At 39.6% G+C, this 14,295-nt stretch overlaps 1 protein-coding gene across 1 annotated transcript in view; it reads left to right on the forward strand.

Moving 5' to 3' along the window:
* Positions 1-14,295, forward strand: part of LOC122574633 — a 164,651-nt gene that overhangs the window by 12,338 nt on the left and 138,018 nt on the right. The window contains exon 2 of the mRNA XM_043742405.1: positions 4,304-4,524. Within this exon, the coding sequence (XP_043598340.1) occupies positions 4,480-4,524 (45 nt within the window). The 5' untranslated portion in view covers positions 4,304-4,479. The remainder of the gene's footprint in view (positions 1-4,303; positions 4,525-14,295) is intronic.

A 14,295-nucleotide genomic window follows, 5' to 3' on the forward strand; every position in this document is an offset into this window, starting at 1 on the left:
AGAGAGATTAAAGGGAAACATTTTATCGTAAACGTTTCGAGAGAATTTAATTCACTTGAAAGCTTTTAGAGAGTATCGCTACGTTTGGAAAGTTACTGCAAAATTCACTTTGCGACCATGGCAGTCGTGCAATTGCGATATTTTCAAACAGAACGATTGAGTTTGCCTGTTGCGATCGTAATCAGGTAGTAACAGTGATCCTTCGTTCCTCTTTTTTGAAGAACAATGAGATTTTACGGAAACACATGTACAAGCATTAATATCAATGCCTCTTTCCATTCTGTATTGTAGTATAAGCTCTTTTATAGAACGAAACCAAGCAGAGTGATCAAAACGACCAATTTATAATTTGTCACAGAAATTTTATAGATTTCCTATGGTGGATTTTTAGGAATTTATTTTACAAAGGAAAATGGACAAAGTCTTGTTTTTCTATATCGTGTGGGCTTTTATATAACTTTCATTTTGGATTGTTTAATATAATTTGTATACTTCAGCCGTCGGTTTAAGTTAATTACATTAAGTAAATTAACTCGATTACATTCCGTGATAAAGAAAAACTAGATAAAGAGGTTAAAGCGACACAACGAAGAAACAACATGAAGAAAAAAAAAAGTACTAAGAAGGATTGGCTTTTAATATCTTAATCCCAGGAGAGATTAATCTAACAACCTCAAATTTATAAAGCTGCGACTAGTAACAGCTGACTATGATATGTTTCCTTCAGACTTTCGTGTCCTACTAAGCCGAGCTTTTTAACTAATCGATCCATTCCTTATCAGTATCGCGACGTTGACGTGAAAAATTAACCGTGGCATAGTTGCTTTCGGAGAATACTTCTCCGATATATTGCAATAGGGCGGTTAGCTTTTTTACTGCGGCGTAAAATGTCGAAAGATTATTATAGAATAGAAAAGAAAGGAGGTCTCTTGTCTTAGAACCGAAATAGTTACGAAAGATCCGAAATCGAGCTATTTTCGTACATATTTTTAACGCTCCGATCTAGAGATCATCACGATCATCGACCTTATACTGAAATAGTTCTTCAATTGTATTTATAAAGATACGAAGTTGCAGCCTATTCGTTAGAATTTTTGGTGCAGTCAAAATATAAGTCAAAATCCTATTCAACCTCGTTTGCTGGAGAAGAGCAAACGCACGATTGGCGAAAGAAAGGAGAAGAGAAGATAAAGAAACATGGGGAAGAGATCGGTCAATTTTCATCATGATTGGCGTACAATTGGGGCCGCGTGCTTTCACGATTTCTCGATGTGGAACTGCTCTCGAATCAGGTTGAAAACCAAGCGAGAAAACTCTCGATCGCCGATCCGTGACACCTTAAGCGTGGCTATGTGGACACACGCTAAGCACACGCTCGAGAAATAAAACGGCCAAGTTATGCCGCTTTTTCCGGCCTGCTCTCCCTCTACGCGTTTACGGCAAACACACATGTATATACTGGGTGTCCTTGCAGAATGAAAGTACCCTGGAAAACGTGACCTCTCCTTCCACCTATGAGTAATGCGAACCGCTGATGGATCGAGGAGCCCATGTACAACTGTGCATGCGCACCCATATTTCCCTTCCCTGCTATCTTGAATGGAAAAGTTTCCAGATTTCTGCGGCCACTGGCTCGCGCGATTCAAGTGCAAGTGTCAGTCCTTAGTTGCGCGGAACGATTATTAGCAGACTGTGGATATTTACGCAAATTCAAACTTTTATCGACATAACTGAAGAAATAAAATCAAAATGAAAATTTATTTCATCTACTAGATGTTATAACAAGTACTCTACTTTAGACATTTTATGCACTTAGGCATGTTACGTATTTTTTGTTGACTTTTGAACTGTAATTTCTAAAGAAGCAAATAAACGTTCGTAGTCTAGTTATTGGTAGCGTTGAGGTTATCTGATAGAGGAACGCGTGGATGAATTTGTAATAGAAATATATATTGAAGCAAGTATAAGTATAAGTACAGATATAGTAAATGCTGATCCAGATCCTCACTCTAGCAGTGTTACATTACAATAGAATATGATAGATTTATTGTAAAGGACATTACCAAAAAATTAACCTTGGTGTGTAACTCTAGCTGAAAGTTACAGGAAACGTCAATAACAATCTACTTGTAGCTCTTTTGTTTGTAGACCTTGTAACCCAAAATAACATTCATATTCGAGGACACAATAATATGGACCTCTTCTTTTCTTAATCTTTTTTCTTCACTAAATTCTATTTTCTTCGTAACGACGGTGTCCAGGTCACGGGTATACAAAAGAAAAAGATGTAGAGTTTTCCTAGAAGTAATTACTTCAACAGGTAGACTGCCGATCTGTATGTAAATTCATATTTTTATGAGCGCAACGATAGAGATAGCATCTAAATAAAAATTTGTTTCATCTGCTAAATGTTATAACAAGTATTATAATTTTGATATCTTATATATTTCTGCATATCGCGTGCATTCTGCGCATTTTTGCATCTTTGAATATCTCATAAATGCATGAATATTCGCCATTTAGTTACTAGAATCGCGTAGTCTTTTTTCCATGAGAATCGCGTTAATGTGTAGCGGTTCGCATGGAGAAATTTGCTCCCGACGTCTTGGTCGTTAATTGCTCGTTAGAGGTGTTCCATTCGAGAACTGAGTGCAAAGAGATAGTTTTATTTCAACTTTGAGATATGAATTCTTGCACCCTATCGCATAATTGAATTAATGTTATTGGCGAAGTTTTAGAAGTCATGAGTTTCAGGTTACGATATGCGATACAAGACGAGTCACAAATTAGTAGTGATAAGTACATTGATAAAGTAAATTGGTAAAGTTTCCAATTTAATTTGAAAATCACATTTCAAAATTTATTATCCTGGAAAATTTATCACAGCGACCAGTCATAATTGTAAGATACATTAATGATATTACTCACTTGGTTTGTAACTTATAAAATTATACAAGAACTATTTCTGTATCACGAATCTACAATTAGTTGATAAATTATCTTTGTAAGGAAACCCTGTTACCAAGCATTGAAAAATAATCATAGACGAATATTTTTTCTTCTAGTATTAAAAGAACCAAAGCAACGTGTGAAAACATCGAGCAACGACGTTAATTACCTACCTAAACACATCACGGTAAACACAATCGTTAAAGGAAAGAAAGGAGTTTTTTATTAAGAAAGAGGCGAAGTTGAGCGTAGTTTGTTTCGACAAGAAAAAGGGAATTTGCCAGAGAATAGGCGTTCTTAGCATTCTGTTTCATTAAGCACGCAGGACGAGATGCTGGAAGTCCTTCGGATCGCGCGATAGGAATTTTAATGCGTGAACATTAACATAAAAGTATCGTTGAATTTGCCACTCAAGATTTTGTAAATTGTTATTCTAAATGCGCCGGTTACTTGTGAATTATTGCACCAGGCCTGACTGTACTGTTCCAGAGATAATTCGTGCAATTTCGTTGCCCGTACGAACCTCCCCCGACGAATAGCAGTTAAATTCACTTAGCGCTGTATCAGCATGATACATTAGCATGCTTGGCAACTGTTTCGACTTTGTTAAGCCTCTTTATATTAATTTGAATACAAAGTATCTCCTCGAATCGCCGCCGTCTCCTCTTTCTGCGTTATAATTTACAGATTTCACAAATTTGCATAATGCACGTACCTGTACGGAGTTGTTCAAATTTTACAACGCTCGGTCGCATTGTCTCGGCTGTCACACTGACGCCACGTAATCGCGGAAATAATTGTTTAACATTTCGTCTTACACAATTAAAGGACACCAGCCTCTCGGAAATTAAAAAGGAACGGTTCCAATTTTTATCAATCTATCAATTTCGTTCTACTGGTACACGATCATTGCTCGATTTTCAAGAAACAAATAATTTATTTTCATACGTTCGTTTAGCGGAGAGAACATTGTCCAGCTTCTCTAATATAACTGGCTTAAATCCGTTACACACGTAATTTCAAATTCATTCCAGGCTAAGGAAGTAAATATACTCTTCTAACAATAGAACGTTTACATAGCAGGACATTGTATGAATACTAAATCGTTTGGCTAGTGTCCGTGTAACGAAGGTCCCACTATATTAGAATTCAATATGGAAACTAGCGCGAAACTATCGCTCTTATCGATTACAAAAGCGTAACTCGAGTAACAACGAATTAAAAGCTCTTATCGTTCGAGCAAAGTGCGTCGTTGTCGAGTTTCAACTAGGTGGGATAGCCAATAAACGCCGAAGGCAGTATGCATCGTTAAACGAACCTCACCCTCTCTTTTTTTCTTTTTTTTTGGTTACAGGTCCGGCCGACGAACAGAGACGAATTAGGAGGAAATTTATCGATTTCCGATCCCGAACGATCGACTGCGCGAAAGTGGAGCGGCTACGTGAGATCCGGTTTCGGAAGGACGGAAAAATATGAGCATCTCGTGAAGTCGGTTTAAAGTGCAGCTTTCAGACATCGAAGGGGTATAACATGGAAACCGAAGAACTCACTAGACTCGTAGATGAGATCTACAAGGTAAGCGTCCAATCGAGTATCGATCTGGAGATCGTGCACTGGTCTCGCCAGGTTGGCTCACAACACCCAGCTTGGTTTCTCCTCGTTGTAACGTACGATAGAAACCAGCCATAGGAAAACGGGAAAGTTCTGTTACACTTTCGATAAAATTGATCGAGTGGAGTCGTGTTTGATTAATTGCGCAATTAGACGACAGCGTCGCGTCGATTAACGCTTTTCACTCGAAAGAAATGGTAACGTTCAGTAGCGTAAGGCGAGTTTTACCAATGACACGATAGTTCGAATTACTGTATCGAGTTGTTGCACGTGAAACGGTCAATTTTTATTTTATTTCATTTAATCTAATTCAATTAACTGCGATTAAATATCCACTTCTTGTGTATACAAAAGTATAAGCAGTCGCATATATTCTACTTCTTAATAGATTTTACAGATACTCTAAAATTTTGCGCAATTTAATGGTTAAATGCGATACACGGAGATATCAAACTCACAGTTAGACGTTTTCTGTTTTTAAACTCCAATCTCTGGCGTAAGAGAACTGTAAATTGCCTTCATACACGCTTTACCTCGTTTATAGATATTATCACGATTTTCTCGCTTACAGTCAACGAATTTTCCAACGAGTCTCGTCACATGGCGTGTGAACGCCAAGGACCTTGATCATGTGTCACACAATACACATGGGGTAATGAAAAATGGATTTCCACGTGTGAGTGTGCTCTCGAGTAGACACAAGTACGCTCTCGAATACACGGGAATCTGGCCGTATATAAAATTTGCGCCACAATCTTCCTCTTCTTAACGGTTTAGCAAGTTCTTCTTCAGTGTATACGTCATGCAACGTGATAAGCTGCTCTCTCTCTCTTTCTCTCTCTCTCTCTCTTTCTCTCTCTCTTTCTCGTTGACCAGCGAACGATTTAATAAAATTCGCGTTTGATAAAACTGTCAAAGATGAAAGTTGATAGTGGATATCGAATTTAGAAATTCTACTCTGCCGTCTGGAACTTTTTTCGGGGATATTACTTATCGTTACCCTAACGGCCTGCTATTTCTCTGCTTCTCTTCCATCGTGTCTTTGCTTCCTGACTAAGATGCTGGTTTTTTATGTCCTTCTACTTTATCTTTCCCTCTTCTCTGCCAAAGGAAATGGATATCGACCTATGCTCCTGGAAATCACTTTCATCAATTTCCCAAAGGCTTCTTCCTGAATATCTCAACTTTGAAGAATGTTACGAACGTAGAGTATATTTTTCTTGCTTGAAATAAAAACGGGACTGCCGTTCCTTATTGTTCAATTAATTCAAAATTTCATTATACAGAAGCTCGAAGTTCTGTTACTGGAAACATAATTTTTCTATTATATAAAAACTACCGAATATACTTTTCCACTATATTCCGTGCAAAACTAAAGTTACCGCTTCCTGCGTTCAATTAATTCAAAGTTTCGTAATATAGGGTAGGTATAGCTTTAAAATTTCATAACACAGAGTACAAAGAGTTTGCACATAGCCGTACTATAAATTCTGTTCCTGGCCAAAAAATTAATTCAGTTATATAAAAATTTTTACAAATTTTAGAAGTTAAGTTAACTCGATCCTATCTTAATTAGGAGAATTGACAGTCTGCTCGGCGCATTTATTAGTCAAATTTCTTTACAAAGACAAAGTATTCTTCGTTCCAATCCAATCATCGTAGTACTTAACGTGGAATACAGTGTGTGTTATAAATAGCCGACGGAGATTTTCGATCTTTTGAAACTTCTGAAGATGACAAACAGATTTATCTATTGTACTATCAACAGGTGTAGAAAACTATCATCTATAGATAAGATACCGTGAAACTCGTCTCAATGTCAGGATTTAATAAGAATAGTTATAGCGAACGCAGCAACGTGAATGCCTATGGAATTCGTGTGTGTAAAGATGGATGAATAGCCAGGTCGTATAACCCTTTCGCCACTAACGGTACATATGCATGTATCCTATACAGTTTTTAAGAATTGCTAACGGTCAAATATCCTCCACATAGACTACTAATGAGGTACACGTATATGTGCTGTGAGTATAGCTCGAAATCTGAAAGTAGGAAATTCTTCTCTTCTAATAGTAAGTTACGGATCATTTGAGTAACTGTATGCACATACGTCAATAATCGTTTTGAACAGTTTTCAAGATTTTTCTAATTTTCTTTATAGTGGTATAACAGTACAATATAGGCTTATATAACAATATAGGCAATATATATAACAGTACATTATAATACTTACATCTAACTATAGATTTCGTCATAAATTGATTATAAATAGTAATCGAATCTTCTTTGATACATCCTTAAATTTTTATACCAAGTTCGAAAAATACCGCGAACGTAGAATACATTCGCTTCGAGCAAAAAGGAGATTGCCGTTTTGCTGAAATTAATTCAAAACTTCAGAAGTCTGAACCTTTTTTTCGAACAAAACTTTTCTACTAATAGGTATAACTAATAGGAAAGCCAGCTATAGACAAAAGCTAATAAAATCTTAGTTATTTTTAAAGGTGCAGTTCGAACAAACTGTTGATTTACCTGCTACACAAAGTTGTTCTAATTGGAATCAAAATTTCGCCTGTAACACGTATCTGCTAAATAAACGAAAGCAAAGAAATAATAAGATCGTGATCGAAAGATAAGGTATTTTGAAACGTCGAAACTTCCAGTGTAAACGATTCGCTTCCAAGGAAAAGGAATTTCACGGAAAATTGATCCCCGACGCAACACCGTCTACTTTCTCTACCCGTGAACCATAACCATCATCCTCGTACGTTGCCGCGGAACTTGTGTTCGCGGTGGAAAGCTCCATCTGCTTAGCTGACTGTACAAAAGTTTCCATCGTGGCACGAGCTTGCAGTTAATCCATCCGTTTATCCTTCCACTTATCCGTCTGTCTGTCTCCAAAACGTGCGTTTACGCGGAAGCCTGTAGACACGGTTGCCACAGAATTCCTCGATAATTAGGTGTCGCCTCGGAAAATTATCCGTCGTGAATACAAGCATGGCGACGGAGGTGGAGGAATAGGAGAGAGAGAGGAGAGAGAGAAAGAGAGAGAGAGTGAGAACGTTGGATGGCGTTCACGGTAGCGAGAATGATTAGGCGGAAGGTAATCTTATTAGTCGTTCGGCAGTCAAGCTTTCCTTTAAACCCCAACGCCCTTCATCTTTGTCGCGATCCTTCGCACCGTGGAACTTTGCTTCCCCCATTATCCTCATAGACGAGCCACCGTTCTGCGTACTAACGACGGATGTTTCGTGGAAAATACCAAAATCGCGATAGTCAACGACTTACCATGGCTTAGGTACATCTCTCGTTTCTTGCCATCCGCTGCTGTTATATTCATCAGGAAAGATATAGGCTCCGGGAATATCGTATCTCCACTTTTTGAGAAATTTCAGTTTCTACGTGCAACAGACGGTTCTCCATTGCGTCTTTATGTCGTAGAAAAATCATATTTAAAATTCGTATGTACTTGACAAATTTGTCAAAGATATATAATATTTTTGTTTGTTTTATCTAGTGTACATAGAGACATTTTCGAGAACTATGATTCTTCATTCTATGTAAACATCGATATTAATTGTGTTTTTATTGTATTTCCCAATAAAGCGCTGTTTAACAGGCTCAACGTTTTATCTTCGTATTATCTGTGTCTAGAAACCTTGAAATAAAAACGTGTTTAATTCGAGAACTTGAGAGACATTTTTATCACACACATAGAGTAGTAATCATGGATTCTGAATGGAATCTTTTTCGAATAAAATATCGATCGCTAAGAGAGTCGAGTATCGCGATTAAAACCAGGCATTTAAATATTGAAACGCACTTAAAGATGAGCGATATTTCGGTCCAGTTACGCTGCTGCAAACTGTTAATAACATATCAGTGGATCGATGGAAAAATATCGAGAATAAAAACGAAAGTGCTCGCTCATAGTTTTTACAGGAGTTGCATGCACAAATTACGTAACAAAATTACGTCAAGACACTCTAACAGTCTGCGAAGTTTCTCAACAAAAAATCATCCTTCATTTAATACCTCGCCCAATCATTGGTTTATTCCCCTCCTTGATAGCTTCTTCGGCACCTTACGTTCGTAAATGTACAATGAGATTTCCGCTTCTACGTATCTTATTTGTCACCGTATTACTTTTCACGGGAACTTGCCCAAGGCATTTTTATTATCCAATGATATCGGACATAGCAACTTTACCCAGAGTTATTCAACTCGTAGACACAATCGTTTCTTTCATAAGAAAGAATATCCAGGGAAAAGCCAGGGAACGAATAGCACGGTCGATTGCTCGTTTTCTTCATAAGATCACAATCAAACGGCAGAATGTAATCAGCATAGAATAAAATAATCCCGCCTTCGAAGGCCGTATAAACCTGAACTGTCTTGGTCCAGCGTCGCGTAGAGGAACGAAAAGACAGAGAAAGAGAAAAGACCGAGTAAAATAACATTGAGATCTTTCAAAGTCTTGCCAGAAACGAGATTTGTATGCAGCTTATTATATTCTTTAACATAATAAGCAGTTGCGGTTTGTCAGACGACGGCAGATACAAACTCAGATCCGAGGAAAGCCTTTCCCTCTGCTTGTAAACAATTCTCCCAAAGTATTTAATACGAGAGGAATATAATTGTTTATAGTAATTATCGTCCACCTTAGTAAAGTTTCTCGGCTAAGGTTTCAGAGTGGTGTGTCTATCATTAATATTCCGTAGAACGAGAGTTAGGCTAAAGAATTGTAAACCGGGAATCTATTAAAACGTTCGAAAGGAACGAGAGCGGAAGCAACAATTACAACATCCGAGTAACTCAGTCGAGCTCTGAACTGGAATCGTTTTATTTTCCCCGGGCGAATTGGAAAATCGTTAATAAATCGTGACAAATTGGAGGAATTCGCGCAGACCGTCCAATTAAATATGACCGAACGAATTAATATCACCGCGAATGGCTTCGTTAAGACACCGTCCTGCTCGAATTAGTACCACCCACCCTCGATCTTTTCACTTTCTCGCGAGGAACAGTGAAACGCGAAGGAGAGAGAGAGAGAGAGAGAGAGAGAGAGAGAGAGAGAGATCTATCCTTCGACCGCGTCCATAAATTTTGCGGCCGTTGAAGTTATTAACGTAATTACCAGTGAAAAGCTTAAGGGGATAGCTCGTGACGCGGCGTGGTGGTGCTTCCCTTTTCGCACCCCCTGGTAATCGATCTAACGTTCGTTCGTGGCTCAGCAGAAAATAAAGGACACAAATCGGTTTTCCGGAGCTTGGGACGCGTTGAAATTAAACTGCACCGGGCCGATGATCGGCGGGGACCGGTGCGGTTGCGACGCTGTTGCCGCGCGTAATCCCGGATAATCCTTTAATTTTTGCGGATTCCATTTTACATTCTCCTGCATACAAGCCACGCGGCGCTTGCACGGCTTCAAACTTGCACACGGTAGCACGTAAAGACTGCTATTTGTACTTGCTGACGCATATATTAATCATACGCGAACCTGTTTGGATGGTTGGCACGCGTATACGGCGTTCGCGTATCGATACATACAGATCGCTATAGATCGTGTATCGAGAAGTGCGAGCGGTGCATGTTGAGTATCGATTCGTTGAACGTGGTAGAGTTTGTCTCTTCTTTTACACGTATCCGCTTCTCACGCACGCTGAAATTTACGGTACTACTTGCGATCCGTTTTTCCGCGCATCGATTGGTCTGGATATCGCTTATGCGGCTCGACAAGAATGCCGTTACACGATCATAATAAATAAGTTTCGTTAATAAACATCGGGATATCGGGAATTATGAGGCACATCATAGGATTTGCGTTAACGCGACCGATAATCGGCTCCCGATTTTTCCACCGCTTTTCGTGTTTCACCGGGTGCCCGCTCGTTGATCGTTCCATTGTGTTCCTTTTAATTCCATCATGTTTAATCATTGTTCGATCTGCCGCGATTAAACGAGTGACGTACATGAATATTAATGTGCGAGTATTTGCGAGTGTCACATTTTGTACGGTTTTGAGCTTTCTTGTTAACAACTTTTATAAATATTATATGGTACACACTGCTATCACGTTGTAATGTTTTACCATTACGTCCGCAGAAAATGTCAATTTGTAAATCGAACATGTGGATTTGTAGTGACTACAAATCCCTGTAATTTAAAAGCAACATTCTATATTACGCACACAGTTCGATTACATGCTGTCAAGAACAATCAAGAAACACCCGAGTGTATTACGAAGAAAATTGCAAGTTCCGCTAACCGAAGAGGGTGATCGAAAATCGGTACCTATCGATAGCGGATATATCGACGCGCCGATTGTCTCGAAGATTCTTGATTAATCGATGCCCGAAGGGAGTTTGTTCGCTCGTACTCGATCGGATTATTACGTTTCCGCGATAAATTGCTGGCGTACTTGGCCAGACCGAGAGACTCACCTAAACTCACACTAATGTATGCATCGCGTGGGTTGTGACGCCTCGCGGGCACCTGTTTCGAGGGGTGCCTCTCGATGGTGGTCTCGATGTAGATCGGAAGCCAATTAATATCCACTGGCATCCTCCACTCTGTCCCTCCCTATGGCGAGCCACCGGAATATACCCCCGTTGAAACATAACTGCACGGACCGTGATATACTCGCGCCATGGGGCTCTCTTGTCGACGATGGGACCCCATAAACCTCGTCATGCGATAACACCGTTAACCTGTAGTTACCTCGTTATTTTCTAACGGCCACCGTCTCGAGAAAATCGAGATTGTAACGAGACGAGAGAGCGCCTCTTCTTCCTACCGTGCTTTCTTTCCTTCTGGAATCTTTCGTGTGATTTACTCCGGCTTGATTTATCACGGCGATTCCCGCGGAAATTTACTAGCGTTCGAGGAGAGAGAGAAAGACTGGCTACTAGGTTGGCTACGCTTATTCCGTCTTATCACCTCGATATCAGCGCATGGACGATGTTTCGTTGTATGGTTTATGGAATTTATTAAGCGAATTCCTTTATTTCGCAGATACGTTGAAGATTATGGAGCGAGAATGCGGTCCTCCGTTGGTTGCTATTATTAATTCTGATTGGTCGATTATTCGTTATACGGTAGTTCTAAACGTAGAATTAAGATCGCGCTCGCGATAAAAGTAAATTGCGGCGCGTCCAGTGCAACATATTTACTACCAAGACGTTAGAACTGTGTTCGTGTTCTATGATAAGTATTCGTATATCTCCATCAGCTCGTGTACGTAGTTAATCGTCGTCTTATTGAAAATTATAATTTCTTCCAATTTCTATTGTTTCCCGGTTTATCTAACAAGGGGCCACCTTCAAGTTGTCCATTAATCGATATTCAATCGATAATCAATCATTCTATCGACCGATGTCCTGGCGATCGAAGTTCCATCAAAGCTTTAGGATCGTGTTCGTATTCCATCATTTTTCATTCAAAGTTCCGCACACGTGGTTAACTCGCGGATCACTTTATCATCGTAACAATATCAAACGACACTCGTCGGGGGCAAAGTTAACATTCAGTAGCGCGTTAGTCGCTCTAGGGTGCACCACACCCTCTCAATTAAAAAGCCGCTGTGATTAGCCAGACTCCGGTGTAAAGGTTCCCAAAGCCTGCTGCTACAACACCATTAATAATCTTTAAAAAGGTGAACAGACCGTAGCGGGTCTGGTAAAAGCCACAACTAACGCGCTTTAGTTGGCCAAGTAAGTACTGCACGTGTCCTAACGAGGGTCTGTTCATTGTGCATATTCATTAGGACGTTCATTATGACCATTTGTCGTCCACGGCACATCATCCCTAAACGGTCGGCGGCTTCCAGTTTTTAATACACCACGCGACAAGAAATCTTGTTGCGACGTTCGTTGCACACCTGTCAACGTTTCAATCTCCAGATCAATTAACTCTCTGATTTATAATTACTTTTTCAATTTATTCTACGTCAACTGCGATCTTTACTTTTCCCCTAGTACAAAAAACTGTACAATTTGATACTCTATATAAGAATGTGAAATTCGCACGTTTTTACATGCAATTCTTCGAGAGATTTTCCACGGAAGAAAGAAAATTAATTATCATGGGCGTAACACGGCAGCACGTTCAGGAAAGAACGTTTCGGGATACAATAAAAGAGAACGATGTAATTCCCTGAGGATGGCTTCGTATCGAGTCACCCTTCTTCCCTTTTTAATAAAGCAACTCTTGGATTTAACTGTCCCCTGGTCCTGTCAGTGATAAGAAATCTTCTGATTAGGGTGTTTGTCTTTCTGGATTAAGCTGCAGAAACTTCGCAAGTTATGAATCTCTCAGGGGGCACATTGATTAAAACACGATTTTTTACGCAAGACATCGCGGGAGAATTCTTTTCGCATTAATATTTTGATTTGTAACAGAATTTTTTATGACAAATAAGAAATCTCAGAAATCAGAAAGCAAGAATTTTCAGCTGCTGTGTGATTATTATATTTAATTAGCTGATATACACGGTGTTTGCCCGGAATCTTTTGTAATCTTTTTTAACTCTTTGTATACCGTGGGGCCGAGTTGCGACAGATACGCGTATATACGATATCAGATACGACTCATACGCACATATGAGCCTTTCTGCTTTATCAGTTGTTTTCGCCGAACGCATATATGAGTTCATCGGCCAGATTGACGGTTAACGCAGAACGAGTATATGCGGCAGTAATCCACAAAGGGTTTTAATAATACGATTTTGTGAACCTCTACTGGCTCGGTAAATGTTCTGTAGTCCGTGACGCAACACCGATCGTCAGACAGCGATGCCACGAAGTTTCTGACATAGCGGGGGACTCATATTGCCTCAGTATATCGTGGCAGCGATTCTAAACAAAACACGATCATAGCTAAGAAGATCGTTGTTGCGTTACAAATATCCGTAAACTGTCTCTGCTTCATACTTTCTTCCTTTCTTTTGTCATAGGTTAATCTTTCACACGCGTACTAAACCCCGCTCGAGAAACGCCCTTTAAAAATGGAGAAAACCGCGTCAAAATTCGAACAGCGGTTCTCGAGATTAGCTCGAACATACAGAGGCTTACCGAGAACTTTATTTTACACTATGTATGGATACAATTTTCTTTGTTCTACTTTGAATATTTCGCGATTTAAATTTGGTTTGACGAATAGGGAAAACAGAACAGGAAGAGAAACGTAAGAGTACGGCGATCGAACTCATACGAGGTAGACGAATAAAAATAGTAGGCTACAATGGGTGAAAAATGAATATCACGATCTATCGGAAAAACAAAGCACGTATCGTAAAATCTTGATAGAAGAGTATGGGGGCTCGCTCGTTTCCAACTGGGAAACGGTTAATGATCACATCTAGATGCAATTGCGATAAAATATCGTTCTTGCGCCGGCAGGCAGGTCGGCTTCGGAGGAAATTGCACCATTTTTTAACCGATAGTTAATAACGTGGATCAATTTTTTCGTTATCTGGCCACGAGCGTGGCGGCGGTTGTTAGCTGTTGCAATTAATGAGTCGCGTATTTTCGAAAGGAGTAGACACTGAGACGCGCCTCCCTGTCTCGATAGCTTGCGTCGTTAATGAGACAGAAATAGTAATGAACCGGCTTGGTTCTGTCGAGAATATCGCGTGAATGAGTGAGGAATGAACAACTTTCTTTTTTCTTCACTTTCTTTTTCATTCGCTCTCCTTTTTTCCCCGTGGCACTTATCCAGATTTCCTGGCGCCCTTCG

Source organism: Bombus pyrosoma, linkage group LG14, assembly GCF_014825855.1.
Source record: "Bombus pyrosoma isolate SC7728 linkage group LG14, ASM1482585v1, whole genome shotgun sequence".
Taxonomy (NCBI): Eukaryota; Metazoa; Arthropoda; class Insecta; order Hymenoptera; family Apidae; genus Bombus; species Bombus pyrosoma.